The sequence below is a fragment of the Dipodomys merriami genome, unplaced genomic scaffold (genome assembly GCF_024711535.1).
Source record: "Dipodomys merriami isolate MVZ:Mamm:240054 unplaced genomic scaffold, mDipMer1.0.p SCAF_4, whole genome shotgun sequence".
Classification (NCBI taxonomy): Eukaryota; Metazoa; Chordata; class Mammalia; order Rodentia; family Heteromyidae; genus Dipodomys; species Dipodomys merriami.
In genome coordinates, this window is record NW_027205603.1 from 69,818,906 (window position 1) to 69,837,737 (window position 18,832).

At 36.9% G+C, this 18,832-nt stretch overlaps 1 protein-coding gene across 2 annotated transcripts in view; it reads right to left on the reverse strand.

The window, feature by feature from the left end:
* Angpt1 (angiopoietin 1) overlaps positions 1–18,832 on the reverse strand; it is a 221,506-nt gene that overhangs the window by 89,524 nt on the left and 113,150 nt on the right. For both annotated transcript variants that reach the window (XM_069991256.1, XM_069991255.1), the window contains exon 2: positions 3,631–3,786. In XM_069991256.1, coding sequence (XP_069847357.1) covers positions 3,631–3,786 — 156 coding nt within the window. The remainder of the gene's footprint in view (positions 1–3,630; positions 3,787–18,832) is intronic.

An 18,832-nucleotide genomic window follows, 5' to 3' on the forward strand; every position in this document is an offset into this window, starting at 1 on the left:
ATTCTCACACACACTGATTCTTTCATTGTGGCTAAGTTATGTCACCTCTCTTAGTTTCAGTGGCTTTGTCTTTAAGCATGACATGGAACTTGCTGACCCCAAATGATTTGCTATACTTTTAAATACATAATATACTTATGATTGGTGAGAGCAAGCCACGTACAGATGATTAAAGGTGGATTTTAAAAGAGCTTGTTTGTCTGATGGTTAGCCCCAAACCAAGGAACATCGATCATTGCTGAAACTAGCTGGCCACCTGTTGCACACTGGGAAAGAGGAAGTTGAAGGAGAAGTAATCTGGGTACAAACTGAAAATAGAATGAGAGCAGCACTAACAAGACTATGGAGGAAGGAAAGAACTTGGTGTAGGTTGCTGATTCTTGCCACCAGTTATGCTGATGTGTTTATTATCCATCTTGTTGCTGATCAGGAGGCTCACCAAGCACAGAAGCCTTAAAATGCATTGCAGCAAAACCACAGCTCTCAGACCTTTTGTTAAAGTGCAATTCTGAAAGGTCAGCAGAGGACTAGAAAGCAATGTGACTTATCTTTATAGCATCATCATGTGAGAGCCAAGCATGCTAATGTTTTTCAAAGCCCTTGTTATGAATTCAAGCCCCTGAAATAATTGAAGAACTAAAGTCAGTTATTAAGAAGTTATAGAAGCAAAATGATAAGATAGCAAAAAAATGATTTGTCAGTTTAAAAATGCTGGCTGTAAATGAACAGTGCATTTGGCTAAGGAATAATTGAAGATTCATGTAGTAAATGTTGGCTTGCCATCAGGACTTTTGTGTGCATTTGTGTGGTTGTATTGGATAATTGGTTCTGCTGCAATAATTTAAGTATCTACCCACTGCATATCCACTGAAATGAAAAATATTCGGAGCATTGGAGCTAAAAACAGCATAAAGTATCAGATGATACTAAAATGAAAATGAAAGGAACACTAAATTCAAAGCTTTGCTTAACAGGCAAATCCTCTACTACTTGTCCATGATCTCAGATTGTATTTCACCTTTAGTGACTTTTTCAGGTATGAAATCATGTTCTTGCTTTGGACTGGCCTCAAACCAACAATCTCTACCTATGACCTCCCATGTAGCTAGGAGATGTGTCCACCACACATAAGATGTGATCTTATTAACTTTTTTGGCTGTCCTTGAACCTTAACCCTTGTATTTCTGCCTCCCAAGTTAATTGTGATTTCAAACATGAGACATAGTACCCAACCCAAAGAACATTTTTTAAGGTAGAATAGAGTTTGATCTTTCTCTTCCTTTTCTATACTTAGTTCACATTATTAGTTCTAATAGGTTTGTATTTCTTTTTTGCTTTTTCAGGTTTGACATACCTTAATTTTGTTATACCTGATAAACTTTAACTGGCCTTTCATTAAAATTTTAGCTTTTGCACATAGTCTTGAATGTCTGGTACAATTTTCCATACCATCCATATCTTATGACTATACATAATATCATCTTTACAATTTGGAGTTTAAAAAGCCACCAATAGGAATCATCCTCCCCCTACCCACACAATTCCAACTCCTAGTTGAGAGAGAATAAAAACAAAAGGTTTTGGAGATATGGTAAAAGAAATAAACCCTCCATATATGTTTTACATGTATGAAAAATGTATATGTGTGGGCTAGGAAGGTGGCTCAGTGGTAGAGTGCTTGCCTAGCATGCATGAGGCCCTGGGTTGGATTCCTCAGCACCACATACACAGAAAAAGCTGGAAGTGATCCTGTGGCTTAAGTGGTTGAACACTAGCCTTGAACTGAAAAGCTGAGGGACAGTGCCCAGGCCCAGAGCTCAGGCCCCATGACTAACAAAAAAAAATTGTAAATGTGCAATCAAGGTATATATATATATATATATATATATATATACATATGTATATGTGTATATATATATGTGTATTATATATATATATTATTTTATCCAGAATATGCGAATGTTTTGAAACAGTGAGTGTTCTGTGCTAATAAAAGAGAAAAGAACAAAAACATTATTTATCCTATAATAAGCTAATATTGAATAGATCACAAACTTGCTTAGTGTGATAACAAATGATTAAATTGACCTTGTAGTTTTTAGTTATAATAATGTATGTAGCTCCTCCTTTTCTACACACCATGTTTATCTGATTCATATGCGCAGTAAAAAGTATTTTCCAAAGCCTTTGTGATTTACTTCTCCACTGCCATCCACATTGAAGTTCTAAGTTAATTGGTAATTAGAAATTACTAATCAAGGGAATGGGAAAGAGAAGAAAGGAGATATTCAGAGTTTGAATTCTATTCATTAATTTCACCAATCAGGGAACTTCCCTCAAACCCCCTTTGATGGTTTTTCTAAATATTCTTTGTACAGAGGGAAGTAGTGTTTGTTATATAAAAGGCTCTATCCATATCAGTTATCATGGTTTCTTTTTTTTAAAAAAATCAGCATATAGCCTATGATACCACTAGTACATATTAAGTCAAATAAAAATAAGGTTACACTCTTTATATAAAATATATAAAATTCACTTATATATTTTGATAGACATAAGCTACTTTGGATGAAATCATCTCTTTAGTTTTAGAATGGTAATTTTAAAAACCAATCATTCTATTATGAAGGATGCTAAGAGGTCATTTTCTAATCATCAAAAAATGACATATGCTATTTGTAGCCAAATATAATGTGAGTTTATGGTAGTAATCATTAGACCATTCTAGTTTTTAATTAATCTATATTCAAACAATATTCTATATTACTCAGTTACCTGAGGTTTTTTTTCTCTCATGTGTGTGTATGTGTGTGTGAGCATTAGAGAGAGAGAAAAAGTATATGTTGTGTGTGAGATAGAGCTAGCAAGAGAGCGAGAGAACGAGAGAGCGAGAGAGTAAGAGATTGTGTATGAGAAAGAAAGAGAGAGACAGAGAGTGAGAGAGATGTCCTGGGGCTTGAATTATGGGGCTGGGCACTGTCCCTGAGCTTTTATGCTCAAAGCTAATGCTCTATCCCTTTAGGTGTCCCTCCACATCTAGCTTCTGGGTGGGTAATTGGGGATAAGGATCTCATGGACTTTCTTGCTAAGACCAACTTCAAACTGTGTACCTCAGATCTCAGCCTCCTAAATAGCTAGGATTACAGGTGTAAGCTACCAGCACCTGGCCGTGAGGTTTTTCTTTACATCCACTGAGCGTAGAAACTCTTGCAGGTGCCAACAGGGCTCCAGCATTACCAGAACAAAAACAAGACATGTCACAAATAGATATCTGAACACCTATTTGACCTAAGTGGTTGTTTTGTTTGACAAATCTCACATCACAGTAGGCTACTGCAGTGTTTATTTTAAACTTCAGTGCTGACTGGGTCCTTTACCAGCCCTGGTTTTTTTTGTTGTTTTTTTGCAAACACACACAAAGCTAAATATATCAAGCCTCATTAAGTCAAAAGAACCATGCATAGCATGTCAGCCACTCATTGTTGCTATTACCAATCAACAAAAATGTATATATTTCCCCCATCCCCATGGTGACATGTGTTCTGTGTTTATGGAGGAAGTCAAAGATTTTTTTTTAAGTGGGGGAAAATCCTCTTGCTGAGCACGTGGATTCTGGCCACAGGGGCATACCTGAGTCTCAACATCTGTCAGTTTTCGGGTCTGTTCTGCTGTCTGAGATAGGAGGCTGGTTCCTATCTCCAACATGGTGGCTGTGTGATTCTGCACTGCCGTCTGCTGTATCTGGACCATCTCCGACTTCATATTTTCCACAATGTAATTCTCAAGCTGCAACAGATAAAGGACAAAGCACACGATATTATAAGCAAAGCCTCCCACTCGGGCCATGTAATATTTACAATGACCAAACAAGACACAGCTGGCAAACTGGTCATCTGGCAGGGATCCACTATGATCTCTGGGAGCTGGGGAAATGGGACCAGAGCACACAGGAGTCCAGTTGCTAACCAACTCCTAATGTATGGATAAATAGATCACATAGTCCTGGTCATCATGAAAAGTTGAGCTTGGACCCTGCTTTTTTATCGTCAACATTATCGTATTTAATCTTCTCGGAAAAGATGTGGGTTAGGCACCATCTCATTGTTTGTGTTCACTTATGACTGATAAATAAAAGCAGAGAAGGTTAATGATTTGTCTGGGGTTACCCAGCCGAGATAGCAAATGAATTTAATCTGCATCTTAGTGCTTTGGACTTTGCGTTATACCATGCTGACCACACACATCTCAGAAAAATTCAATGTACCCATTTCATTCTTATTGTGATAAATAAAAAGTCATTCTACCATGGAGGAATGGATGGGATAGATTCCCCAAATAAAAGTTTTTAAGGAATATTAAAATATAGGCAGTGACGTATGTAAGAGGCAAACTGCCAAACCTGAGAGCTTGTTCTTTTGAAAGCTCAAAAATGAGCCTTGAAAATACAGTTCACAAAGCACAGCTCCCCCTTCTTGCCTTGAGTTACACTCATTCCTTTATGATGCCATCTTAAGAGAACACTATGGTGATAGAAAATGAATAGTACCAGAAGGGCCAAGAAGAATTATTAACTGATTGAGCTTGTCAGGCACCTGGGAGAATAAGGTTGTGCCTATGCATTGCTTGATAAATGCAGCCTCAACCCTCCCCTGCCCCTGTCAGCTCACACAATTCTCCCCCACTGCGTGCTGACTACGTTTTATTACTCAATTACATATATGAGGAAATCACATCCCAGAGAAGTTAGATCCAAGGCCACACACCACAGAAACAGCCAGACTTGGACCTGAGCAGCTCAAGTCCTCAACTTTCATACCAACACTTTTAACCACTTGATTGCTTTGCCAAGTTGTGCTTAGTAAGCTGAGTTCCAAGTCATTAATAGCTACGTGATTTTTACTGATTGAGTGAACCATAATGCATCTATGATTTTTATCATCCACAATATCACTATTGTCAGGTAATAAATAGAGTCTAAATGTATGGTCCCCTTTGTGAAACTTTGGCAGCTCAGTTTCTAACATCATCCTTGGCTTACTTCTACTTATCAAACAGGAATCTGCCAAAATTATAGAACTGAAAGCATAGAATCAAATATATATATATACATGTTTATATATATACATACATATATATATATATATATATATATACACACACACTTCTACTGTTGTGAATAAATTTGAATTTGTTCTTGGTCACTATAAGACAAACCCCTTTTCCATTCTGAGTCACAAATTAGAAGAAAACTAGGGAAGGAGAGGAATTTAATCTGTAAAAGTCCATTATAAAACAAATACAAAATAGATAAGAAGAAATATTGGGAATTGTATTAACACAATATAAGTCCTTTATGTCTTATATTTATGTTAAAGTTGAATTCAGCTATCCTAATAGCACGGGAAGGGTAGAAAATAAGAGGCTAGGTCAAAGTAGCAACGAAATGTCATTTTGAACTCCATATATAATCCCTTTTTCCTAATGCGACCCTTAACTTGGGGAAATTTTGTTTTCTTTTCAGAATAAATGGAGCCAAGCAATATAGAGGAAAATGATAAATTTTGAACACCATGAAGCATGTATGGTTTTAGTCAGATCAACGATTGGACATTCAATTGTAAATTACATGATAAATTATATGATCTGTCCTTAGTCACCAAGTTTTCTTCCTTTTCCTTTCAATCACATTTATTTATATTTTATTAACACTTGCAACAAAGCCTTTGAGTTATCAAACATTTGATAAATGTTTGATAAAAGAAGCCTCAGGCAAGCAAATACTAGCTGTACATTCCTTGCTTGTTTGGGGAAGCTATTTATGAATAGATAGGCCCTAGAAAATGTGAGATAGTGTTCCATTACAAATATCTGCCTGCCATATATAGCAGACATTTATCAGCTGCTTGCTATGCAACAGGTATTGAGCTAACATCACATGTTAAGAGGCTTTACATGTGGTACTCTGCAGTTGGAGGCTCAGAAACCTCTAAATGAGTTTCACAATAACTCCCACACCAAAATCGAATTCTTAGCCTTTAGTCTAGTCAGCTTAGTACTACCTAGTTGTCCTGCATTTGTTTTGAGCAGCTCCTAATGTTTGAATGTTCATCAAAATCACATGGAAAGCAGGCATTGATGTCTCATATCTCATTTCTTAGGAGGCTGAGATATGAGGATCCTAGCTATTAATTGGACTGAAATCTAAGAAACACATCTCAAAGTCTGCCTGGCAGGAAAGTCTGTGAAATTCTTATCTCCAAGTAACCAGCCAAAAGCCAGAGGTAGTTCTATGGCTCAAGTGGTAGAGTGCCAGCCTTGAGTTTAAAAGCTTGGTGCACGCTCTGCTTGGGGCTGCTGGTTTTTCTGACAATTGGCCACCTACAGACTTCAATAAAGACTCCAAAATTTGACCTTTCAAAAAAAATAATAAGCCAAAGGACATCACCAGGACTGGTGCTGCATTCAAGGCCCGGTATTGCTATAAAAAACAAACAAACAAAATGACCTGGGGAGAATTTCAAAACACAGATGGAGGATTTGCATTCCAGAAAATTTCAATGACTTATAATAGGAAATCATATATTTTAAATGTTGCCAATTTAACTCTGATTCAGGCCAAGACCCAGTACTTCTTAAAGTGTGGTCCCTAGAGCTGTCGGTGTAAAAACTATTTGTAAACAGCTGTGCAGTATAGAGCTTGTGCCAGAACCTTAAGTTATCTGTGTCATGAATTACATTATTTTGTTCTGCAAACTATACATATGGACAAGACTTTCTCAATAAAGACAGCTATATTCTAATGTCCAATGTTATGCCCATTTTTTATCTTTGTTCACAAATGGCAATGTTTTCTTTGAGTGGCATTTACTTAGCCTATCAAACTTATCAAACTGACAGGTTAAACTTCCCGCTTACCAAGATATTTCAATAATGATTTGACTTTCTCTGCAGATTTTACATCTGGAAGAGAATTCACATATCAGTAAACTACAGTCCATGATCTGATCATTATACATGAAAATTGATCATTGATAATTTTACCTCAATAGCTTATGCAGTTCATCAGTAGAGCTCAGTTCCTAGAGTTTGCCTTGTTCTGGGTATATCCCAGGCCTCTCTGATGAGGATAGCCACGTGATCATGGGGCTTTATCAAGGCTCAGCTGCTTTGCTTTAGATTCTTAGCTTACTTACCTTGCAGATGTTGACTGTTTTGTATTATTGTTCTGTGTTATTTTTTCAACTGTAGAAGTTAACCTCAGCAAAGCCAAGTCACTGTTTCATGTCAGCATTCATCATGGCCATTCATCACAGAGCCTCACAGATGTATTGACCTTGCTGCCAACATAAAGTAGCTCTCCAATCTACACTAAGGTTCTTATGTAAGCTGCCATCATGAGTAGCATGACTGTGTCTAGTTAATTAGTTTTTAATCAAATGGGGGAGCTTTGTCTAGTTGTAACTGCCTTTTAATGCAAAAGGTAATGGTACTTTTAAGTAGCAGGAGACAGATGTCAGTGATTTAAAGGCTGAGCTGGCAGGCAGAAAGTCAAATATACAACGTGTGATTAATATGAAGGGCTGCTTTCATCTTATCTCTGAACATTCTTGAGTAGATATATAATTGTGAAATCCATCTTGACCCACCTGATCATCTAGGTTTACAAACGTTTGTTACAAAACATTGTCTTTTTGTTTCCCTACTGATTCTAAGGTAGGATTACAGAAAATGATGGCTAGTTCAAGGTAACTTTTAAAATGAGAAGTTGCTGACCATAAGAGCCAATGAGTTGTAAATGGAAGATTTGGAACCTCAATAATGAAATTTTTTGACTATACTCTCTGTCTGACTCCAGGGCTTAGCCAAAAGACTAGGAAGAGGATACAGGATTGCTTGAAATTAGAAAAATTAATAATTGATAATATTTTTATATTTGTGCTGACACTGGGGCTTGAACTCCAGACTTGGGTGCTACCCCTTAGTTTTTCCACTCCAGGCTGACGCTCTACCAATGGAGTCACATTTCTACTTCCTGCTTTTTGGATGTAAGAGTCTCACACTTTTTTTTCAAGACTTTTTTATTGTAAAAATACTGTACAGAGGGGTTACAGTTACGTGAGTAAGGTAATGAGTACATTTCCTATTGAGCATTGTTGCCTCCTCCTTTGTTTTTCCCCTACCATTCCTTCCTTCCCACCTCCTGAACTACTCCCTCCCCCACCTGCACCGAAGTTGTAGTTTATTTTCAACATAATGTCTTGTACATCTCATTGTTACAATGGGTCAACCTGTATCCCTATTTATGCTTTTTGTTTTTCCCTTCTCCTTCCAAAATTAGAAAAGTGTATATATAAGATGCAGGGCACCGGAATCAAATACAGTGAAAACAGTGGTTATACTGCTGGGGAGGAACATATCAAAGAGACAAAAAAAATCACATAATACATTATAAGTATGTTAAAAACAATAGCAAGCAAGAAAAACAAAAACAAAAACAAACCAAAAAATACTTGTGTTCCTGTCTTGGGGTTCATTTTGCTCAGGCTGGCATTGAACTTTTATCCTCAGATTGCAATCTCCTGAATACATACAGGATATAGGCATCAACTACCAGAACTTTGCAATAAATGATGATTGTTAAGGCTGGGGATGTAGTTCAGTGGTAGAGCACCTGCCTAATATGCACAAAGCCCTGGGCTTGATCTACAGAACCACAAAACAAAACAAACAAATAAACCCCAAACCATAAACCACCTGAAATAAATGATGACTTTTTTAAGCAATGAAATTGTATTAGCTTGGTGAAATGATTTCGTATTTGTGGAGTGTTTTCATATATTTTATCTGACTTCATCCTTCTACCCACCCCACACAAGGAGCATCAGCTCTATATGTCAGGTTAAGAAATGGAGTCCTTAGGTGACTTGATAGAAATCAGAGAAAGGACTCAGCTCTGATTGTCCATCAGCCTCCATTTTGTGATTACTGCTTTCTTATTGGAGTGATTGATTCCATAACTGATTGGTTTTTATTTGTAATCAACTCATAACTCTTCATTTCTTTATTCCTTTTCAAAAAGGAAGCAGCAATAGAAGGTGATTGCGTCATATATATTGGAGACCCCTGTGCTCTAGGTTGAGATGAGAGACCGTAGGATCAGGTGTGTGTAGGCATTACGTTGCCAGTCATCTTAAGACAATCTTTGTAGCATTTGTTTGCTTTGTTCTACCCGTTGTATTTTTTTGTGAACTACTGGGAAATATAAACTAGAATAGCAACAACACAGTCAGCTTCCACTAAGGGTTGCTACATACCAGGTTCAGTAAATATGTTGGTTTGGGGTTTCTTTTTTTTTGAAATTTTACTATAATCTAAGCACCCTACACATTGTTTTTCTCATTTCACTAATATGGAAACAGAAGCTTAGGGAAGGTCAGTAAGTGGTCTAAGATCAGGCAGTGCTTTAGTAACCAAGCTGGTACATTGCTTTGAAAGAGGTCAGATTTCCCAATTTGTTATGCTTTATTCTGAAGGAAAACTACCGATCAAACAGCAGCATAAAGCTACCAGTATAACAGACAAATGCTGGTCACACACAGTCTTCATTTAGGGACCAGGCAACACAAAAATTATGAGGGGAAACATACACAAAGACAGACAATTTTCAGATTTTTTTAAAAAAATTAATCATTTGTACCTTGATAGATGGGTGTAATATCCTGGGGAATGTTATAGGTGATGAGAAAGCATATATCTGGCCAACGATATGACAAGTTGTAGTATTAATAGACAATGAAAAATGATTTGAAGAAGTCAAGATTATAGACCATCTGTAGTTCATTCATAAATTGTTTGCCTCTGTCTAGTGCCCAGAGAGTGACTAGGAGAGAAAAATGGCCTGATTTCTTATTGTGTGACAGAGTTTGGGGAACACTTTCTTACTGGAGAAACAAACTCCGGGTGAGTTTATGACATGCCTTGCTTGTGAAATGTCCTCTGTGTCATTTGACTTCAAGAGATCACTTCAAGGGAACCTTAAACCAGAGCATATCTTAAAGCACAAAGAATGTAATTTCCCCATGTAATTCTTAAGAAAACAATGTTTTAAACCCTATAAAAATTGACAAAGGCCTGTTGGCTTGAAATATGTTGCAGATTAAGTGGACCTCATTGAATCTGGGTGCATATGGTATTACTCAGTTATGGCAAAATAACCATGAAATAAAGCAAAAGGGTAAATATGGGAAAGCAATAAGAAGGTAAAATAATGCAAGAAATATCTTAAATGTTGATGTTTTTGTCCAATGTCTTTGCTTCATAAATCAGTGGCAATATTGAAACTGCAACAATATTTAAGTTTACAGTATTATAAAAAAGAGATGGCAGAGGCCAACTATGTACATTATTTTCAGGAATTTCTATTATTAGATCTCTCAATAGACGACTCATTTTACCAAATGGAAAACTTGAATTGTCTTTTTTATGTAATAGATCTACTTGGCTAATATTTGAAGCTGTGTCTACACTGATGTCTATGACATGAATTATGTTGGTATCTGAAGCCATTAGTATAAGAGAGCTGAAAGATACATTAAATATTGTGAACTCTAAGAACCTCATTTTATAGACATAGAGACTGAGGTTCAGAGAGGGCATACAAAGCAAAGTGGAATACCTAATAATGTCAGATACTAGGTCATGGTCAATCAATGTATGGGAAAACTAAGACTTAAATCAGCCAATAACAATGGCTCCCCATATTCTTGGCCCAACTCACATTTCGTATCTAATTCCCCAGTTTCTCCTACTGGCTTTTATTTCTGCTGGCTCCTGATTTGTGGGCTCCCCTTTCACAATACTCATTCATTCTCTATCAACTTTAGAGATCTTGACTTCCCTTTTTGGACCCTAACTTGGCTTCTTAGTATCAATGCCCACCAGGGGCCCCTTAGTTTTTGAGTCTCAGAAACCCTTTGATTTTATTCTTCTCCACATGTTACCCTACCAAGTGGGAAAACCAGAACCAAACTCCAGACTTATGTTCCATGTAAGCTTTTTCTTTCTTTCTTTTTAGTCTCAGTACAACTGTGATGAATGTGTACTTTGGCCTAAGCATATGACAGGCAATACAGTAGGAAATACACATGAGTAGAATAGACAGATGCTGTGATCGAGTCCTATAAATACTCTTATTTCTGCTTGGCAGGAGATACTCCCAGCTACTTACTTAAAAATGTAAGTAGAAATTCTCTGAATGGCTCTCAAAGAAGCAGCAGTAACACCTTGGTTGAAGCATAAGGAAAAATTACCAAGGGTAACTTACAAAAATCCTATATAAACAAATTCTCCTGAAATCACATTTCTTGGTTATGATTTCTTAGTGTCACCATAGTTTGGTGCATGTGAACAATGGCTAAAGTCATATGCAGTGCCCATTCTCGCTTTGCATAAACAAATGAAATGTGTCCTGTGACAAAACACATTTTACCAACCAGGCATCTCTCTCTACATCCACCTTTTCATATCAGGAAAATGTCAGACATGAAATTTTAGAAAATACTGGGGTCTGCTTAATTTTTCACTCTACACATTTTAAAGGGGAGTTGGTATATAAAAAAGATATCTAGAGGGGCTAGGAAGGTAGCTCAGTGATAGAGTGCTTGGTTCACAAACATGAGGCCCTGGGTTTGATCCCTCAGCACCACATAAGCAGAAAAAGCCAGAAGTGGCACTGTGGCTCAAGTGGTAGAGCACTAGCCTTGAGCTGAAGAGCTGAGGGATAGCACCCAGGCCCAGAATTCAGGCTCCATGACCCACCAAAAAAAATCTGGAGTTTTGCCGGGCGCTGGTGGCTCACGCCTGTAATCCTAGCTACTCAGGAGGCTGAGATCTGAGGATCGCAGTTCAAAGCCAGCCCGGGCAGGAGAGACCGTGAGACTCCTATCTCCAATAAAAACCACCAGAAAACCAGAAGTGGCACTGTAGCTCAAGTGGTAGAGCTCTCGCCTTGAGCTGAAGAGCTGAGGGACAGCGCCCAGGCCCAGAGTTCAAGCCCCACGGCCGACAAAAAAAAAAAAAAAATCTGGAGTTTAATTCAGGAACAACAACTTAAGTCAGTTAAACAAGTTGCATCTATGAAGTGAAAAAACAAACAAACAAAACAACTAACATCTTATTTCTGACATCTTCTTAACCTCTCCTATATTTTATTTAATAACTTTGTTTTCCGTTTTCTCCTTGCTTCATACTCTTTACTCCCTAATTTTATTTCTTATAATCATATTCTGTATGTGGATTGCATGAGTGTGTGTGTGTGTGTGTGTGTGTGTGTTTTCTTTTAAGTCTAGCTTTCGCATAGCAAAAATATCTATTTGGCTTCTTAAGCTTGGCATGTTCTAAAATTCCACCTATTTCTCTGAAAATGAAATGCATATTCTAGAGTGAATAATTTTGAAATACATTGCAATTTTATAATGAAGATGTTATAAAGAACCTCAATGAAAGCTGTTGACCAATAAGAGGTTTGGAAGGTGGGGAAAATTTCTGATCAGAATATAATTCCAATGTAATACACACTGAAATAAGTGAATAACAGGAAAGTAAAATAGACATCTTTTGGTATGTTTGAGAGGTACCAGCATAAGTCAAGAAACTTTGGCAGGGGGGAGGGGGAGACACGGTGGAAGATGGGAAGGGATGGGAAGGGGAAACAAAGGATAAGAAATGTACTCATTACCTTGCCCATGTAATTGTAACCCTTCTGTACAGTATTTTCACAATAAAAAAAAGAATGCAGAATAGGTGGAACAAGAATTACTGTGATCAAAGTCATTATTTGCGTATATGAAAACAGAACAATGATACATGTTGGAATTCTTTTAAGAAGAAGTTGGATGAAGAATGACAGTGTGAGTTTGAATGGAATACATTGTATATCAATGTATATTGTGTATTGTATATTGTGGAAATGTCACAAACTCTCCTTTTGTAAGGAATGTAGGCTAATGAAAGTATTTTTGCTTGAAAAGAATTAAACTTCCTTTATAAAATTTAGGACTCAACAATTCAAAGAAATTTTGAACATATGGGATTGCATGAAATTGCAGAGCTTCTGCATGGCAAAGGACATTGCTAGCAAGATCAATAGAAAGCCCATGGATTGGGAGATCTTCACTAGCCATACAACAGACAAGGGTCTCATATCTAAAATATACCTGGAACTCAAAAAATTAAATCCCCCAACAACAAATCATCAAAGAAAGAACTGCTCAATAAATAAGTGGGCTAAATAAAGACTTAAAGAGAAACTTCTCTGAAGAGGAAAGAAGGATCACCAACACATGAAGAAATGCTCAACCTCCCTAGCCATAAAAGAAATGCAAATCAAAGCAACATTGAGATATCACCTCACCCCAGTTAGAATGGGTATAATCAAGAACTCTAATAACAACAGATGCTGGAGGGGATGTGGACAGAAGGGAACCTTACTGCATTGTTGGTGAGAGTGTAAACTTGTTCAACCACTTTGGAAAGCAGTATGGAGGTTCCTCAAAAGACTCCACATAGAGGTCCCCTATGACCCAGCAATCCCACTTTTGGGCATTTACCCAAATGTTCACAAACAAGACCACACTAAAGCTACCAGCAGGACTATGTTTATTGCAGCATTATTTACTGTAGGTAAGATATGGAACCAACCCAGATGCCCCTCAGTAGATGAATGGATCAAGAAAATGTGGCATATATACACAATGTAATTCTATGCCTCCATCAGAAAGAATGGCATTGCCCCATTTGTTAGGAAATGGAAAGACTTGGGAAAAATTATATTAAGTGAAGTAAGCCAAGCCCAAAGAAACATAGGTCCCATGGTTTCCCTTATTTGCAATATCTAGTATATGTCTGAGTCAAGCAGAAAAGGTCAGATAAGGTGATGTTAAGGAAATGAATCCTAAGGTATGTATTCAAATGTTTTTGGGGTTTTTTTTTTGGTTCCGGTTGTGGGGCCTGAACTCTGGGCCTGGGCGCTGTTCCTCAGCTCTTTAGCTCAAGGCTGGCGCTCTACCACTTGAGCCACAGCGCCGCTTCCGGCTTTTTTTTTCTGCTTATGTGGTGCTGAAGAATCGAACCCAGGGCCTCAGGCATGCAAGGCAAACGCTCTACCACTGAGCCACCTTCCCAGCCCAAATGTTTGTTTTTTTTTCTTTCATGCGATTGTTCCTAACACATTTATAAGATTATTTCTTTGTTGCTTTGTATGTCCCTCCCCCACAGTATAACCCCTGCTTTCACTGTATTTGATGTCGGTATAATTTGTGGCAGGGAAGGGAAAAAACAAATCGTTTCAATAGGGATACAGGTGGACCCATTGCAACAAGTCGTTATGTCGAAAACGAAGTGGGGGAGGGGAGGCGGGGAGGATTGAGTGGGGGGATGGGGGGAGGCTGGGAAGGGATGTGAAGGGTAAACAAAGGAGGAGGCTGCAATGCTTGATAAGAAATGTACGCATTATCCTGCCCATGTCATTGTAACCCCTCTGTACAGTGTGTTCACAAAAAAAAATAAATAAATAAAAATAAAAAAATAGAAATTAAAAAAAAAGAAAAGAAAACGAACTTTACAACTTTCGTGGGGGGGGGGCGGGGGGGAGGATTGGGTGGGGGGTGGGGGGAGGATGGGAATGGATGGGAAGGGGAAAAAAAGGAGGAGGCTACAAGGCTTGATAAGAAATTTACTCATTATCTTGCCCATGTAATTGTAACTCCTCTGTACAGTATTTTCACAATAAAAAAATAAAAAAAGAAAGAAAGAAAATAGAACTGTGCTAAATTTTCATTTTAACTTACTAGAAAAAATAGAAGCTTATATAAGAAGAAATGCAAGTGTATGCATGCATCGCTATGTATAAAATATATTTTATGTCCTTAATGGTAAAAAGAAGCAATGGTACAGACTCAGTAGAAAAATGATGAATCAAATCTCTACCGCAGGCACATCTGTTTTAAGATAAAATGCCAGAATCTCCAAATCCCTTAATCCCCACACACCATTCTATCTAAAATATGTTCCTTGTCTTCTCCCATACAACCTGGCTTGCTTGTTATTGTTGTTATATTTTCAATAAATAACACTACTACCACTCACCTATTCCTTCAAGCCATAGTAAATAATCTTTACAATTGTTCATCATTAATTTTTTCATTCAGTCTCTTGGAGTTATGTAGGTAGGTCCCTCACCCCCTTTCCTTTTCCACCTACCATATCCCTTTATCCTCAGTCACTGACTTAGGTCATACTTATCATTTTTCTCTCCTGGATTTCTTAATAGCCCCATGATGGGTCTCTTGACTCCAGACTTGCTTCCTCCAATCCATCATCTAAGGGAACTATATAAAGCACCAATTTGGCCTTTAGGTTCATTACTTAAACTCTTTCCGGGGACTTCTTAACCATCATAGAAAATTCTTGACAATCTGGATTCTATTATTCTTTCCAGTCTGGATCCAATGCTCCAGACACATCGAATTAACAAACATGCACCACATTTTTTCTCTCCTATGTTTCTCTCCCTAGTTCTTATTGAATGTTTCCTGTCCATCTTAATCTCCTTTTTCTAGGGTAGGTCATATTTTTCAAAATTGAGTTCAAGCCTCCTCTTCCTCCTCTAACAAGTCTTTTGTGCATCCTATCTCTTTAATAAAACTTTCTTTGCCTTACTTTTCAAAATAGCATTTCTTTCCCATTACTCCAGTATCCATTACTTCTTTAAGAGCAAACACTGTCTAATATGATACCACTTCCTACTGCTGACTGGATAGTGGATCCATAAGGTAAAGTAAGGCATGAACAAATGTGTTGGTGCATGAAAATATTGATTGTCTCCATTTGTAATTTTATACTTGTTTCTGTAAGAAATACCATATTAACAACTATTCATTTTTGTGCTGGTACTATGTGATACTAGAGCTTGAACTCAGGGCCTAGGCACTAGTATCACTGAACTCTTTCACCTAAAGCTGGTGCTCTAACACTTGAACCACACTTCTAATTCTCACTTTTTGCTTGCTAATTGGACATAGTAGTCTCAAAGAATTTTCTGTGCAGCTGGCTTCAAATCTCAGACCTCAGATCTCACCCTCCTGAGTAGCTAGGATTAAAGGCAGGAATCATCAGCACCCAGCTAGCAACTTCTAATTTTGAATGGAATGGGACCAGTATAAATGATGCAGGTCATAAAACTGAAGACACACATCGTCACTTTTCTTTCTGCAAACACCTTTACTATGAATGATTATTTAAATGAAGCAAAATGCAGAAAATGAATTAAAAATTGTGTTAACCATTGTATCACACATAAAACCCAAATAAGAATAAATTCAATCCTGATCATTGAGACTGTTAAATCATGTAAGCATCTTGCAAATACTGGAATGAAGGTATGACTCTCCTGCCTGCCAAATAGGATAAAATAAAGGAGAAATAACAAGGCTTGATAGCAAATGTACTCATTACCTTGCTCATGTAACTGTAACCCCTCTGTACAATGTTTTTTTTTTTTTACAATAAAAAACGTATTTTAAAAAAGGAAAAAGAAGTCTTCCCATACTGCGCACTGGTGGCTACTCAGGCCGCTGAGATCTGAAGATCATGGTTCAAAGTGAGTCTAGGCAGGAATGTATGTGAGACTTTTATCTCCAATTAACCAGCTGGAAATGTACTGTGGCTCAAAGTGGTATAGTGCTAGCCTTGAACAAAGGAGCTACACACACACACACACACACACACACACACACACACACACACACACACACACACACACACACACGCACACACACACACACACACACACACACAAAAGAAAAAGAAAACTTCCCAGGGAAAATCATAAGTGAATACAGAGGAAGAAAAGGTGAGCATTTCTTGTAGCATCCTAATATATTATATTATATATGATATATTACATATCATATTTAATGCCTGAAAATCTTAGTCCTTAAGCAATAGGAAAGAGTACCAGAAAGGCTATGTTATAACACAAGTAGCTGTGTTTGTTAAGTGAAATTGACTTTCTTGCCTAGTTCCTGGAATGTTTGTCTCAAAAAATGAAAGGAAATTAGAAGCAGGGTGTGCCACTGAGGCCACAAGTGCAGAGCAAGGGTATGATATTGGAATTTTAATTTGAGATCCACAACAAAAGCTTAGAAAGATAATTTCTGGGTTCTTTGCTGTATTTCCAAATATAGTAAACATAGATTTCACAAACTCAGAAATATATACCTAAAACCATATATGCTATATTTATTTGTGTATAAGTATATATGCATCTATATGCATGCATAATTTAGTTATGCACAATTATGCTTTTGTACAGTATATTCTCATATTCCCAACCTATGTGTGTCAGTTATACATTCATATTTTGTGCTTCTGTTCACTTAACTGCAGTTTATTTTGTTAAAGACTTATTTTTAAGTAACCAAAATATATTTTTTCTATAAATGAGATATATTTAACATAAAATGTAATTACTAGTGGTAATGCCTAGCTATTATAGACAGCTCTCGAATTCTGTCTAATAGCCTGGATACTTTATTCTGGATTTACACTTACATTTAGATGACTAAAAATGAGACAACCACAAAACAACTTGAAAGTGATCATTTTAAAATAAGATTTTGTTTCAAGAAGTAAAATTAAAAATAGATCTTCCTTAAATGCCTTTTGGTTTCTTATTTTTCTTGTTAATGCAAATGAAGCCTTTCCATACTACACAAAATTCATTCTGACTTTGTTTGGAGAAAAGAAAAGAAAAAGAAACTTACCTCTGTAGGTTGTGAGTGATTAATGGGGTAAGAGTCTTTCCAAGATTAGTTCTAAGAATTATCTGCTACCAAGTATGTTTTTCCTACAATGTCATCTAACAGTGATGTAAACAGTTTATGATAATGAACTTTAGAAAAAATTCTTCATTAGAAAAAAACATTATAGTTCAGGTCAGAGAAATTTGCATACTCAGTAGATGATCTAAGAAGCTCAATAATCAAAGTTCAAAAATATTAATATCAAAAGATTTCTACATTTTTCAGTAACCTACAAGTCCATTATTTTAACCTGGTATTTCACTCAAGATTGCCAGATGTTAGATCTTAAAACTAAACCTCATTCCCATAAAATCTTTTGGTTCAACATTCTTACTTTTGGGTTTTCACCATGAATGCTTCATATCTTCTCTGAATAAAACTATTAATCATTTTTCTCTCTTTTAATGCCTCTTGAACTTAAGAGGTTTTACCTATTTTGTCTTCAACTGAAATTGACAAAATAAATGCTAAAAATGTATGTGTGTGTATGGGCACGTGTGCATGCATGTGCTTTCTCCTACAATGTGGGATTACTCAACCAAACCTACAATAAGTTTGCAGAGGCATAAAACTGTCAATGTCACTGTATAAGAAACACTCCAATACATTATGTGTGAGGTCCGACAAATCTTTCTTGAATATTGTTTTTGGGTAGTTCTTATTTAAATTTTCCTTGGAAGAAGTACTAGAAATTGTCTTTCAAAGAGTAAGAGATGGAAAATGATTGCTAACATCTTATAAGTAAAAGAAAATCCTTATTTTTCCCTCTCCTTGATCCTGGGACTGAGACCCTGAGAGTTGTTTCTTCTTTAACAGAGACCTTTAGTGCCCTAGCAATGCTTGCTCTCCATAGTGTGCTATTAGACCAAGCTCAACGTTCTAGTATAACAAATAATATGGGAAGGGATGGAAAGGGGAAACAAAGGAGAAGGCAACAATGCTTGATAAGAAATGTACTCATTATCTTGCCC